This window comes from Nerophis lumbriciformis, linkage group LG21 (genome assembly GCF_033978685.3).
Source record: "Nerophis lumbriciformis linkage group LG21, RoL_Nlum_v2.1, whole genome shotgun sequence".
Classification (NCBI taxonomy): Eukaryota; Metazoa; Chordata; class Actinopteri; order Syngnathiformes; family Syngnathidae; genus Nerophis; species Nerophis lumbriciformis.
Window position 1 is genome coordinate 11,592,554 of NC_084568.2, and position 15,902 is coordinate 11,608,455.

The following is a 15,902-nucleotide window of genomic DNA, read 5'->3' on the forward strand; positions in this document are numbered from 1 at the left end:
GTGTGTGTGGGGGTGGGGGCGCTGGGGGAGGAGGGACGATAAAAACAACTTTATTAGAAAAAAATAAAAAATAAATAAATTAGAGACATCTAGGGCAGGGTCAGTTTGGAAAGGCTAATGTGAAGAGGTGAGTTCAATGGTCAGAGAAAAGAATACAAGAAAAATAAAAACTTCCTAACAGCCACTTTGGTTGAGTGTTGTAAGGAGTGATTTGAGGTTATTATTGGGTTGTTTATCTACTTCGGTTTTGCACTTTTGGTATTCTGAGTATTTTCTGTCTCTGTCTTTTATGGCAGCTAATAGGTCCGGATTCATCCATGGTTCAGAGCGGGCTTTGATCCTGACTGTTCTCACGGGAGCCATATCATTTAGTATTTCCAGGAACGCTGTTTTAAAGAGATCCCACGCATCATTGACCAGGTTGCTTGTAAGTAACTTGTGATTTTATTATTATTATTATTTTGGTTTATTATTGACAGTTCGCACTTGATAGTGGTGTCTCAATTCGGCAGCTGCATCCTTCCAAGGACCCAGGCCCATGCAGTCGACGAGGTATGGATCCTGGCGAGAGCCCTCTTGCCTTCGGGACACTTCCTGGTTACGTCAGTTGTTCCCGCCCTTACAGTTACGTCACGTATCAGTTGCGCGAGGTTGAACAATGGCAAACTTAAGGGAGGAGACCCAAGATGGCGCCGTGAACAGTCTTACTTGCGGGAGCAGCATCTAAAATAGAATATAATCCTGTGAAAACAGCTTGTGTATGATTGAAAAGAAACGTAATAGTTTCCCTTTAGTATTTAGTTCATTTTGTGTTTCATTTGGCTGGACTTTGACGACTGCTCCTTTTGAACTATGTCAACGTCTTCTGGCTCAAAAAGGAAAGGTGTGGCGAGGAAAATGGGGGATAGCGCTACAACCGGAGCTTCAAACCTCGGTGGGGACAGCATGAAAATGCATCTCATGAATGAAAAAGTTTTTCCTTCCCTGTCAGTAACACCGGAGAAGCCTCCCACCAAGAAAGGTAACGATGAAAAGGGCAATAGCGACATGAGCTGAACGCCCGCTCGGAGCAGCTGAAGAAGTTGATGCAGGCCAATGCCATTCAAATTGCCAGCGGAAATGTTAAAGTGGGACAAGTTTGCAAACAAGTAAGCGAGATTATGGGGAGAGTTTCTGGGCTGGAACTGGCTGTGGAGGGGGACAAGAAGCTAATCAATGTACTTCAAGAACGCATCACAGAGATCGAGCGATATTTAAGACGATGGAACATGAGACTGCACGGTGTGGTCGAGCGTGTGGAGGACAGAGATGTACGTGAAGAGGTTATTCGAGTTTGCCAGGCTCTGCTGCCATCTGATGCTGAAAGGCTCCCGAATGTTATCGACACCGTGCATCGCGTTGGAGTGAAGAAGCCGAAAGTTAACAGGTGTGTTTTACTGCAGTTTTCCTGCCGGGCGCACAGAGCTGCAGTCTGGGCCGCTGCAAAGAATTCCTCTTACCTGCGAGGCAACGGGCTGCGCTTCGCCGAGGATCTCTGTAAATTCGACAGAGAAGCAAGAGTGAAGTTATGGCCACTGGTGGATGAAGCTCGCAAGGCAGGGAAAATTGCCTACTTTGTAGGCGGTCGAGCATTTATCGAGAAAAAAGAAATCCCTCTTCCAGTCTGAAGATACACCTTTCAGACATTAACTTCCTCTTGACTTTATTTTGTTAAAAGAGGATGGATGGTTGGTTGGTTGGAGTTACAACTTACGCACGAGCCCGTTTTTTGCCCTTTTCTGAATATTAATATGATGTTGTTCCCGCAGCTTCTAGTTGAGTGGTTCTTAACCTTGTTGGAGGTACCGAACCCCACAAGTTTCATATGCGCATTCACCGAACCCTTCTTTAGTGAAAAATTAATTAAAATGTTTTTTTCAAATTCAAGAAAAAGTCATATGTTTTTTTACTGGTGCACAAAATGAACCGTGCATGAACATCACCTTGTTCAAAGAACAAAACCAACACAGTGCATGAACTCACAACAAATTACACACCTTACACACATTACCATGAATTCATTAACGTGGACCCCGACATAAACAAGTTCAAAAACGCATTCGGGTGTTACCATTTAGTGGTGTACGGAATAAGTACTGTACTGTGTAAACTGTACTGTTTCATATAATGTATTCTCTTCCTTTGCAATCTGCTAGTAAAAGTTTCAATCGATCAATCAAACAACCTGCAAATCAGATGGAAAATTAGAAGGAACATTGTTTGGGGGTATCCATAATACGCCGATAGGGAGAAGTTTTTATTTACACGATAAGTCGGATGTGTCTTTACCTCCGTGGCGGAGGCTCTGCCGAAACCCTGAGACCGACTCACCGAACCCCTAGGGTTCGATCGAACCCAGGTTAAGAACCACTGTTCTAGTTGCTTTGTTTCTAACTAGCATTTTCTAATTCTAATTCATTTTTCTTTAACCTTGTCTTTATCTATAGTTTCTCTCAACGCCAGGGAGTCAAGGCAGAACTTGAAGCGCAAACCGTCAACTTCCTCGACGTCACTTTCAACCTGAGAAATAACAGCTACCAACCATTCACGAAATCCAACACAACACTCTAATACGTGCACCATGACAGCAACCACCCACCCACCACCACGAAAAGAATACCTACCGGAATTAATAAAAGGCTATCAATGCTGTCATCTAGCAAAGCTGAATTTGACCAAGCAACCCCCCCGTACCAAAAAGCACTTGATGAAAGCGGATACAATTTCACTCTCACCTATGAACCCATGCCAGGAAACCAACCAAAAAAGAACAGAAAACGAAACAACATCATCTGGTACAACCCCCCATACAGCAAAAACGTCTCAACTAACATTGGCCACAAATTCCTCACTCTGATTGACAAACACTTCCCCAAAGGCAACACCCTAAGAAAAGTATTCAACAAGAACAACATTAAATTGAGCTACAGCTGTATGAACAATATACGACAAATTATCTCAAACCACAACAAAACAATTGCAAATGAGCCGTCGGCCCCCGGACAGAGCGACTCCAAAACCAACAAAGGCTGCAACTGCCGCAAGAAACCTGATTGCCCTCTCAACGGGGGGTGCTTACAAACATCAGTTGTTTACCAATCTAAGGTAACACGCAAGGACATTAACACATCCGACACATATGTAGGATTAACCGAGGGAGAGTTTAAAACCAGATAGAACAATCACAAGGCTTCTTTCAGGAACCAAAACCTGCGGAATACCACAGAACTCAGCAAACACATTTGGGACCTCAAAGACAATAATGTTGAATATTCAATAACATGGCAAATTCTTGCATCCAGCACACCTTACAATAGTGGTAATAAAAGATGCAACCTATGCTTGAAAGATAAACTGTTTATTAATTACCGTCCAGACCTGTCATCCCTCAACAAGCGCAGCGAAATTGTATCAGCATGCCGCCACAGACGGAAACACCTCCTAGGTAACACATGAGCCAATCACCACGCCCCTACGCCAGCCTGTAACTACTCACTCTGTGCCCTATATAAACCATGGTATGTGAATGCTTCCATTAAAATCTCCTGATGATTGAGGGAACCCTTCATGAAACAGGCCTGTAGAGATGAAGTAGTCTTGTGATTTTTTTCCCACACATACATATATTGCGCTCTACTACGGTATCGAGCACTATTTTTTGGATAACCTTATTAAGACATATATTCCGCTCCAAATTGACATTTGTTGAGCACTGTACGACGATCAGAAATGGAAAAATTCAACATCGACTACTCCACGAAGAACATTCCCATACCCGCGCAGAATGACTACAGGCTAAGGCTCATAGAAAAGACAGAACACTTCCTAAGAAGGATGCGGTGGAAAGCACATTTTTTCCTCCACCCTGAAACAAAAGGAACGCAAAAGAAAACTTACGGATTCAAATCTACCAAGAACCCACCCACAGTTGAGGAACTAAAGGATTTTGAGAACTCTTACCAGGAGGACTTTGAGTTGGATAGAGGACGCGGTACCGTGAGTACGCATGCAGCTGCGGCTTCCAAACATTTGATCGCTTGCCCGTACGTGCGTGCCGCTATGTGCATGTCACGTACGTAACTTTGGGGACTTTGGGGAAATATATGTGCTGTATGAACTTTGGGGAGGTGAACGGTACTTTGGGCTGTGGGATTGAGTGTGTTGTGCAGGTGTTTGAGTTGTATTGGCGGGTTATATGGACGGGAGGGGGGAGGTGTTTGTTATGTAGGATTAATTTGTGGCATATTAAATATAAGCCTGGTTGTGTTGTGGCTAATAAAGTATATATATGTCTTGTGTTTATTTACTGTTTTACTCATTCCCAGCTGAATATCAGGTCCCACCCGCCTCTCACAGCATCTTCCCTATCTGAATCGCTCCCACTGCCCTCTAGTCCTTCACTCTCACTTTCCTCATCCACGAATCTTTTATCCTCGCTCAAATTAATGTGGAAGTCGTCGCTTTCTCGGTCCGAATCGCTCTCGCTGCTGGTGGCCATGATTGTAAACAATGTGCAGATGTGAGGAGCTCCACAACCTGTGACGTCACGCGCATATCGTCTGCTACTTCCGGTACAGGCAAGGCTTTTTTATCAGCGACCAAAAGTTGCGAACTTTATCGTCGATGTTCTCTACTAAATCCTTTCAGCAAAAATATGGCAATATCGCGAAATGATCAAGTATGACCAGTGTTGGGTTAGTTACTGAAAAACAGTAACTAGTTATAGTTACTAGTTACTTCATTTCAAAAGTAACTCAGTTACTAACTCAGTTACTTACACCAAAAAGTAATGCGTTACTGTGAAAAGTAACTATTTAGTTACTTCTTTTTTTCTTCTTTTTTTTTTTAAAGCTCCAATTAATGCCCTTTTAGCCTTTATTTCAGTACTGTTATTGCACTGGAGAATAATACAATCTGTTGATCAACTTGACATACATTTGTATCACTGAACTCTGCTAAGCAATGTGGTCGACATACAACACACAAAGACAAAGATATGTTACAAAGGCCAATTTGTTTCTGGCCAGAACAAATTGACAAAACTATTTTAAATCGCTGCAACATAACATACATAAGTAACAAACAGCATAATAACAGCATAGCTGTAAAGCAAGAAAGGCACACACGACATACACAAAGCCTAACCAGGCATTTTTTCCTCAAGAAATTCTGACACAAAATCATGTCTGAAGCCCAGAACACTCTACACATTTCCCCAGTTTTAGTTTAGAGATAAGGAAAGATTGGCCTGGCCCACTAGCATCCCTCTTTATGATTGACAGAGTGTGTGTACCTTCAGTTCTGAAAGATGAGCAGAGGCAGAGTTTACTAGCTTCATCGAAGCATGTTGCTATGTAGCTTGTTTCAGCAGATTTGAATTGCTGTTTTGGGCAGTAGATGGGATCTTTGATCCAAAGCACAATTTACATTTAACTAAATTGTTATTTTCTTTGTGCTCGACAAAAGAAAAGTAGTGAAAATATCTCCATGTTAGCAAACTCGACTTCTGGCTCCGCCATGATCAGACACGCCGCCCTCCCCCCTCTCCTCCCTCCACACACTCACACTCACACTCACACACAGAGCGCGTGTCTCTCTCTCTTCTCCGGCTTGTGACACAAGAAGAATCAGAACGATGACACAGCAGCCCTCCGATAAAACACACTTTATACTACGAAAAAAGTAACGTAAAATAACGCAGTAACGCATCATGTAGTAACGGTAACTGAATTACTGAATATAATAGAATGGACCTGCTATCCCCATTTAAATAAGAAAATCGCATTTCAGTAGGCCTTTAAGAAAGTTATCCCCGTTTAAGTAAGAAAATCGAATTTCAGTAGGCTTTTAAGGGCACTAAAAGAATAATAATAAACACTTGCATTTCATCCATCCATCCATTTTCTACCACTTGTCCTATTATGTTGGTCTAATGGTGATTTTGAAGTGGGGGGAGGGGCTTATGCTTCTCAGACCGCCTCCGTTTCAAACATCCTAAATGACTATGCAGTTTTAACCTGGAGCGGGTGGGGGGGGGGAGCAATGACTAGTATTGCCCTGGGCCTCCAATTCAGTAAATACGCCCCTGTGCCCATTTATACCGGAAATAGCCGCAAAATAGCCTCCCTTCAGTCTTAAGTGAGAGTTCTCCTGTTCGGAAGGACGACGTCCTCCTCTCCTTGCAACACTCCCTCCTCTGCTAGAAGATGGCTTCAAACAAGAAGATCATCAACAACACGCTGGAGAATCTTTCCACGGCCAACTTTGAGAAGTTCTGCCAGGCCCTGGTGGACCGCCGCGGGGAGCGGAGAGTCCCGGTCAGCAAGGTGGAGGGAAAGAACTTTCTGGCGGTCACCAACGTGCTGGTGTCCACCTTCACCGAGGCAGAGGCTCCGGCGGTCACGTCGGAACTCTTGAGGGACATCGACTGCATGGAGGACGCAGAAAATCTTGGTAAACTCATGTTTGTTTTCGTCTTGCGCGCCACGGCTCACTTTGTCTTTTTTTACTTTCACTTTGCAGCGCGTCACGGTTATTTTTCCCGCAAAATGTAACGTTTCTTCTTTGGTTTGTTTTGACAAAAAAAATAACGAAACTTCGACATATTTCGTCTTTTTTCTTTATTAAACACAAAAACCAACGTAAGTCAAGATATGTTAAGGTGTGGAACACTGACAATATAATATGTGTATATATATATTTAACCTATGTATAGATTACGTTATAAGAATTGATATATGTGTATGAATATACTTACAGTATATAAACACAAACATATATATATATATTTTAGTGTGTGTGTGTGTGTGTGTGTGTGTGTGTGTGTGTGTGTGTGTGTGTGTGTGTGTGTGTGTGTTTATATAGTCAGGAAGTATGTCCCTGGACACAACTACTTGGTATACCCAAATTTGTAGGTATCAGCCAAAACTTATATATATATATATATATATATATATATATATATATATATATATAAAACAATAATAAGTGCTTATTACATTTGAACAGAAGTGTAGTGTAGAACAGGTAAGCAGATGTTAACAGTAAATGAACAAGTAGATCAATAATCCATTTCCTACCGCTTGTCCCTCATAATTTTGACAGAATAATTAAATTGGAGATGACACAATTTGTTACTACATATGTAAAAAAATAAAAATTTTGTGGTCCCCTTTGTTTTAAAAAGTATCGACATACATTTTGGTAAATAATTGGTATCGGGACAACCCTAACGTGTGTGTGCGTGTGTGTGTGTGTGTGTGTGTGTGTGTGTATATATATATATATATATATATATATATATATATATATATATACTGTATGTATTATATGTATATATGTATATACTGTATGTATGTGTGTGTGTATATGCACATATATGCATACTTATTAGTATATATATATATATATATATATATATATATATATATATATATATATATATATATATATATATATATATATATATATATATACTGTATGTATATACTGTATGTATGTATGTATGTATGTGTGTGTGTGTGTGTGTGTGTGTGTATATGCACATATATACATACTTATTAGTGTTGTCCCGATACCAATATTTTGGGTACCGGTACCGGCAATTTCCATTCTATTATTTTGTCAACATTATTAAGGACAAGTGGTAGAAAATGAATTATTAATCTTCTTGTTCATTTACTGTTAATATCTGCTTACTTTCTCTTTTAACATGTTCTATCTACACTTCTGTTAAAATGTAATAATCACTTATTCTTCTGTTGTTTGGATGCTTTACATTAATTTTGGATATTACCACAAATGTGGGTATCAATTCGATACCAAGTCGTTACAGGATCATACATTGGTCATATTCAAAGTCCTCATGTGTCCAGGGACATATTTACTGAGTTTATAAACATAATATAACATTTTTTAAACGAAAGAAGATGTTGTGATGCCAAAAAATATCATAATCATAATAGTATCGACTAGATACGCTACTATGCTTGGTATCATTACAGTGGATGTTAGGTGTAGATCCACCAATGGCGTTTGTTTACATTTTCACGCCGGTGAGCTACGGTGTGTAGTGAAGCATGTTTAGCTATTCCTCGTCCTGCAGGGATGATACTTGTAAGAAACTTACTTTATTTGTTGCCGTGGAGGCGAGGATTAGTGCTTTAGAAGTAGCTAAAACACTGCCGACTGGGGCAGGACGTTAGCCGCTAGCTACGTAGCCATGTCTTAAAGCACCTCTTCCGGTGGGCGTTTCAGTGTTATAACTTCACCTTTATCCTCAGTTTTTAAGCCAAAATGCATCTGTTCTCCCTTTTCTGTCTACACACTGTGTCTGCTTGTAAGTACTCCGTGATTGTGCGCTGCCGAACATGCTCGTCTGCTCGTAAACCAGCAATGTCACGACGTGACGACAACGCGGGGGAGGGTGGCTGACCGGTACTTTTCAGAGGCGGTATAGTACCGAATATGATTCATTAGTATTGCGGTGCTATACTAATACCGGTATACCGTATAATCCTAATACTTATGTATACTTTTATTTATATATATATACAGTATATATATATATATATATATATATATATATATATATATATATATATATATATATATATGAGCCTATCTTAGCTGTATGTTTATTTTTTATTACATATATACATGTGTACATATATATATACATATAAGTAGATGTATTAATATATATATATATACACATATATGTATATATATGTGCCAGTAAAAAGTTATCTACTGGCCAAAAATGGCCCCAAAGTGGCAATTTTGACACACCTGAGCGAAGCAGTTAAATATATTTCAAGCAACATATTACTAGTATTTATGATTTATGTCATTTTTGTCACACTCAAAACCTCCACTTTGTTCTTGTAACCATTACAAGTTCTTGCGCGTCATCTTGACTGTCAGCGTGTCCCGAGTCGTCCTTCTCCTCGTATATTTTTCCAAATAGACTTTGGACATTCCCTGCCATAAAGTCAATAAATAGGATAACACCATCTAAAGGATGAGCCCTTGGCTTTGTGTGGCCCTAAACAAAATGTCATCTGTGGCCCCACTTCAATCTCCAATATTACTTACTTATGATTATTAATATTGTTATGCTCCTAAAGTGCCCCCACCCTACTATAAAGCTAACATACATACACACGGTCAGTATGCTTACATGTGCTAAAAGTTAAAAGCAGCTTTTTAAAACAAGTGTGTAGAGGTTGCCCTCTAGTGGGTTCTTCGTACCACCACATACAGCCAGGAGAGCCCGGAATTCAGGGTATAACACTGTTTTATTTTCATAGAATAGTGCAAGGCTTTTGCTTTTCAGCGAAATGTCTTTTTCTCCTGCGTCCGCTCAGCAGCACCTCCAACTCCAACTACTTGTCTCATTCCGGCTGCTGCTAATAAAGGCGACAGGTGATTAGATGTCAATAACTGTCAAATAAAAATGAGCTGCATAATAGGAAATCAAATAGTGTATGTCCTTCACTATGTGGTAAGTTACTGCGGACGTTATCTCCTTCTGTTGTTGACTATTTTTTTCATACAGTGTTGATGTGGAAATGGTTGCTCGGGCATTTTGTTGGTGTGGTACCGGCGGGAGATGTTGACAGGCGGAGTTTCAAGCACTCCTTTTTTTCTAGCGGGTGAATTTTCAAATGATGCTACAAATTAGCAGTAATGTTACTTTTTGTAGCAACGCTTTTGCCGCATACTTGACATATTACAGTTGTCTGTTCAACATCTTCCCGCTTGAAGCCAAACCACCGCCAGACGATGTTTTTCTTGGGAATTAATTCTTCTTCCTTCATTTGTTACCAGATTCGCACCTTCTTTCTCTCGTATTACCACTCGCACCGCATCGCTATCACCACAGCTAACGTTACCTATGCTGCTACCTCTCTGCTCCGCGAGGGCGTATGACGTTGCACGCGCGACAGTATGTGACGTACGTAAGAAGGTGCGCTTGTTTTATGTCTCTGTGAGAAGGAGAGACAAGAAAGAGTGAGAAACGCATGTAGTGTAACGCTCGCAGCTAAAAGCAACTGTGTGAGAACGTATACTCCAATATCACGATATAGTTTTTTCTATATCGCACAGAGACAAACCCGCGATATATCGAGTATATTCAATATATCGCCCAGCCCTACTGTAAATATGTTTATATTTTTGTTTATTATTTTACTATAAAGTCCTCTAAAAACATCTATAAATCACCAACATATATATATGTGTGTATATACAGTATGTATAGGTATATTTATGTATATGTATGTGTGTATATATATGTGTATGTATATATATATAAATATATGTGTGTATATTAGGGATGTCCCGATCCGATATTTGGATCGGATCGGCTGCCGATATTTGCCAAAAATTGCGTATCGGCAAGGCATGGGAAAATGCCGATCCAGATCCAGTTTTAAAAAAAAAAACTCCGGTCCGTGGTTTCCAACGCACCTATTTAAATAATACATTCCACTTTTCTGCTGCTCCGTAATTTCCGTTCCGCATTTTCCAGCACACCTTCAACACATCCACAATTCTCACGCAGTTGCTTTTAGCTGCTGGCATTACACGACAGGCTCTTCCCACTCTTTCCTGTGTCTCCCTCTCACAGACAGCGAGCGCACCTTCTTACACACGTCACATACTGTCACGACACATGTCACATACTGTCACGTCATACGTCACATACGTATACGTCCTCTCCCAGCAGAGAGCGAGGTAGCAGCATGGCTAACGTTAGCTGTGATGCTAGCGCAGCCGCTAAGGTGCGCGCCTGCTCAAGCGTCCTCTGCGCACGGCAAATCTATGCCACGCACAAAATCAAATAAAAAAATAAGCGCATAACAATTTTCGACACACGGACACGACAGAGACAACAGTTTTCGTCATCATTGTTCAAATATTGTGACGTCTGTCGAGACGCTTATCTCCATTCGGTGCCACACGTCCACACCATCAAAATGCAAGGCAAAAATTTCCACATAAAACACCGTATGAAAAAATTAGTGATTTTTTTAGTTGTGATTTCCTTCTCTGCATGAAAGTTTAAAAGTAGCATATATTAATGCAGTATGAAGAAGAATGTTTTAATGTAGACATGCTAGCCTTGAAAGAACATTTTGAAAATCAAGACTACATTTCCTGCAAATGGGTGCATTTCTACCCTATATTTTAACTTTAGATTTATTCTCATATCAAACTCTTTTGGCTGTCTTTTTGACACTTACATCCGGCGCCCCCCTCCACACCCTGGATTATAAATAATTCAATGTGATTATCTTGTGTGATGACTGTATTATGATGATAGTATATATCTGATAGTATATATCTGTATCATGAATCAATTTAAGCGGACCCCGACTTAAACAAGTTGAAAAACTTATTGGGGTGTTACCATTTAGTGGTCAATTGTACGGAATATGTACTTCACTGTGCAACCTACTAATAAAAGTCTCAATCAATCAATCAAAACACATAGAATCATCATACTGCTGTGATTATATGCATCAAGTGTTCATTCAAGGCTAAGGCAAAATATCGAGATATATATTGTGTATCGCAATATGGCCTTAAAATATCGCAATATTAAAAAAAGGCCATATCGCCCAGCCCTAGTTCAATGATGCCATTTCTGTTTGTCATGTATAATTTTGTCTATTTTGTGTTTATCCTTGAATAAACAGGTCAGTTTCTTGTTACCAACCATTGTGAATTATTCAAACTCCCCTAATTCAGCTGGCTAGTTGTTATCAAGAGTACTAAAACCCTTTTCAACATGATTCTGACAACTAAGTAGGCTAAATAACTTTAAACTTTAATACATGCTCGGATAGGTCAGTATCGGTATCGGTCAGTATCGGTATCGGATCGGAAATGCAAAAACAATATCGGTATCGGATCGGAAGTGCAAAAACCTGGATCGGGACATCCCTAGTGTATTTATGTATACATATATGTTAGTGTGTATGTATATATGTATGTATATATATATATGCATATATATATATATATATATATATATATATATATATATATATATATATATATATATATATATACATTTCAATTAAAATGACTGCAGATTGTTAAGTATGCAAGTTGTCCTGTACTAAATATATGTAAATGCTAAATTTCCGTCTTCATATTTTTGCAGATGCCCAGTGCACAGTCAGTGCAGGACGCCCGGCCGGAGGCGCAGGTGGCGTCAGTACGAGATCAAGCGTTGACAACGATAATTCAAGCAAAGGTAGTACTCGTGTCATCGTCGCCACTCTAACCTAGACCACCAATGGGGGTGTGATAGGATAGTGCCATATAACACAGTACTACATGTTATTTGTACACATTAATATGTAGGAATGTCCAAATGTTAGGACACGCCCCCTATGGGCTTTGTTGAAAATGGTTTGTAAGTTTTAGCATCATTAAACAAATGGTGAAGGACTTACGGGCAATATTATAATATTGTGAGAGAGAAAACTAAACTATTTAAAAATAATTGTGTAGAATTTGGTATGCCATTTTACCTGATTAAAGTAAAAAATATTGTGGGGAAATCTTTTTTTTTTTTTTTAGTGACAAAGTTGTGTGAAAATGTTTTGATAAAATAACTTTTAGGAATAATGTGAAATGTTCTTTTATTTTACAAGACTCAAGAAATACACGGTGCACATACTTGGTAAAAAAATATCCAAGGAGGGGAATCTTAAACGATGGTTTAGCGTGGCTGAAATGGGGCTTAGGCTAAATCATTATTTGTTTAAGGGGTTATCCAGCTTAATGTAGACCAGGCCTAAAACCCTGGGAGTTGTAGTCTTAATGAAAATAGATGTTTTTTGGTGAAAATGTCAAAGAAAACTTCAAATATAACATGACAGTTTGTTGTGTTATTTCCTGCTTAAAGTAATCAACAAATAAGAAACTTTCCATCGGATTTAAATACACAACTTTCAGGTTTTTTTTTAAATAAATTGGTTGTACACGTGGACTTATTGGACATGTAAAGAAGGTGCTAACTTCTCTTATTTTGTCTCATTTCTTCTTATTCAGGACAGCACTTTGTGGATAAACACAAGACGGAGCTTATCAAGAGAGTGACCAACATTAGTGCCATTCTGGATCAACTCTTGGACAAGAAAGTCATCCAGGCTGAAGTCTACGAACTGATCCTAAGGATGAACGTCAGCCAACAAAAGATGAGGGAAATCTACTTGCGGGCTCTCCAGTCCGGCAACAAGGCCAAGGACGTCTTCTTGGAAATCCTGGAGGAGCAGGAGCCTTACCTGGTGGAAGACCTCAGGCAGAACAAGTAGAGCCAGCTATCAGTTCCTGTGGTATTGCTAAGCAACGTCTTCTCTGCTCTCTCTTTTAGATCCGATCTGTCTCTCCTCTGATCATTTTATACGGCGACTAACTACAGTAGTACCTCAACTCACGAGCTCAAATGTTTCTACCATCGAGATTCGAAACAACAGAATCTTTAATCAGCGTCGGCCAGTGAAATGAACTTAAACCAAACTCATCTGTGTTTAGTCCTAGCGAAATTCCAACACGCCTTTTAAAAAAGAAAACCAACTTTTCGATAATAATTATTGTATGAAAACCAAAAAATAGTAGTTTTGTGAATGTAAAATTGTACATTATCACTTGGGCTTCACTTGACTGATGTGGACTTTGGACTGTTGTGGACTTTGGACTGCTTCTCCACAGTGTAACAATGGACAATTGGTATTGTTCGTGTTGCACACCTATGTATTTAGGTGACGGACCGCAGAGGTCAAAGGCAACAAGAAGTGATATGTATGTCTACATGGGGCTCGGTGAGCAAGGCACGAACGTTCCCACTTTCGGTGGTCGGGGAGGGCAGGATTGTGTCGATCTCTAGACAGTAGCTTGTATATTAGAAAATTGGTAAGTTGAAGTACGACTGTACTACTAATGCTAGACAGAAACGGGTATTTATCGCTCTTTTTAGAACTTCCACTTTCGTGTTTTATGTGCCACTTTCTTTAACACGAAGTCTTAAAGTATTTTAATCTTGCCTGTCAACCTTACCGTTTTTGCTGGGAAATCCTGTTTTTGTCCTTCATTCCGTTCCCGTTTCCTTACTTCAGGGATGCCAACTGCTGCATGGGTCAGCTGGAGAGGGTCAGAGCTGTGCATAGCGAGAGTAGGGTCAACTGGGTTTCCAAGTTGGTAGCAAACATGGCGCCCTGTAGTCACGTGAGGGGCTTTTGACCAATCATTCAGGAGATCCTCTGGCCATACTCACACATTCACAGGTTGCTATGCTACCTTCTTTGAAACCGAGTTGGCCATACTCGCTGGAGTGGATAGTGCAGTGGTTAGCAACACTTTCTTGTAACGCAATGGACCTGACTTCAAGTCTGCGACATGTTTTTTAATTGATTTAACAGCTTTTTTGTGATGAAAATGAAAATCCCTTATTTTTACCCATTTTCCAGAGAAATTTCCCATGTTTTGAAACGCAAATGTTGTCAGGTATGGCTTTAACTTGCATTGCTTTGCTTAATAATTACAATGATATTTCTTAACGCAGGGGTGTCTAAACTACGGCCCGAAGTCTTCAAATTGGCTCGCGAGACGGAAGCTTGCCCGCAGGGAGAATGCATTCATTTTAAAAGTCTAACATTTTAAAATGAATGTCAATGACCTTTAATTATGCACTGAATCCACAGCATTTATTTATATGACCCAATGCTAACAACCTTCCCGAGTCATGTTGCAAAAAAAAATCCAACCAACACAAAATGACATGGTCACAGACATGGTCACTGAACTTTGTGGATATTATATAAAAAAAAAAGAAGTGCATTCACCATAAAAAATTCTTAAATTACAGCCATTACACACTTATCCATGTTTGACGCATTTTAGCTGCTTGATATTTCTGATTGATTGCAAAACTTTAAGGAGTTCGTCACGGATGTAGGTAGGAGTCGAACTTTCACATACTCTCAATGTCCAATTATATTAATTCAATATCCATTATATTATTATAATATATACACATATAAGTGTATAGGCTATATATGTATAGGGTATATATATATGTATAGAGAGAGAGAGAGAGAGCCTATACACACACACACACATATATAAGTATATATATATATATATATATATATAATTTTTTTTCGCACAATGCCACCCCCAAGTCAAAAAGTTTGGACACCCCTTTCTTAACGCATTTACACCTTACTTAATTATCTGCCAGATGCAACAAATCCTTTTTGCACGTATGAAAAATCTTACTTTTATACTTCCTAATGTGGGAGTTGGCTACAACTATCAGGTATTACTGGTTGCATGTGAATCTGTCCATTAAAATGATTCTTTGTGACCTTAAAGGGGCCCTATCTTTGCTGTGCATTTGGGATCTGCGTAAGTACCACAGATTTGAAATCAATTCGTGGAGGCGTTGCGGAGATATTTATAAAAACAATCTTGCCTTCCTTCCTTCCTGCTTCCTCCAAATGGTCCGATTGGAATATGCACAATTAGTGATGTCACCCACTGGGAAGATCGTCAGCGGATTATCCGTATATGGTGTAAATCTACCCAAACTTTTTAGTTTAGGCGCCAGACCAGTGTTTTTCAACCTTTTTGGAGCCAAGGCACATTTTTGTTCATTGAAAAAATGCGGAGGCACACCAACAGCAGAAAACATTAAAAACGTAAACTCAGTAGTTCATATTGACAGTAAAAAGTAATTCTCGCAATTGTTGGATATTAATTCAAACCATAACCAACAATGCATCCATATAGCTCTTATCTCAAAGTAGGTGTACTGTCACCACCTGTCACATCACGCCGTGACT

At 39.6% G+C, this 15,902-nt stretch overlaps 1 protein-coding gene across 1 annotated transcript; it reads left to right on the forward strand.

Moving 5' to 3' along the window:
* Positions 1-6,145: 6,145 nt before the first annotated feature.
* pycard (PYD and CARD domain containing) lies at positions 6,146-15,431 on the forward strand. Its single transcript, XM_061983071.1, has 3 exons — positions 6,146-6,492; positions 12,215-12,307; positions 13,111-15,431. Exons 1-3 carry the CDS (start codon positions 6,246-6,248, stop codon positions 13,371-13,373), a joined length of 603 nt encoding a protein of 200 aa, XP_061839055.1. The 5' UTR covers positions 6,146-6,245; the 3' UTR covers positions 13,374-15,431.
* Positions 15,432-15,902: the final 471 nt, after the last annotated feature.

Coding starts and splice junctions, on each gene's coding strand:
- pycard (XM_061983071.1), top strand. CDS start 6,246: ATGGCTTCAAACAAGAAGATCATCAACAACACGCTGGAGAATCTTTCC. Junction 6,493..12,214: donor GGAGGACGCAGAAAATCTTG/GTAAACTCATGT, acceptor ATATTTTTGCAG/ATGCCCAGTGCACAGTCAGT. Junction 12,308..13,110: donor CAACGATAATTCAAGCAAAG/GTAGTACTCGTG, acceptor CTTCTTATTCAG/GACAGCACTTTGTGGATAAA.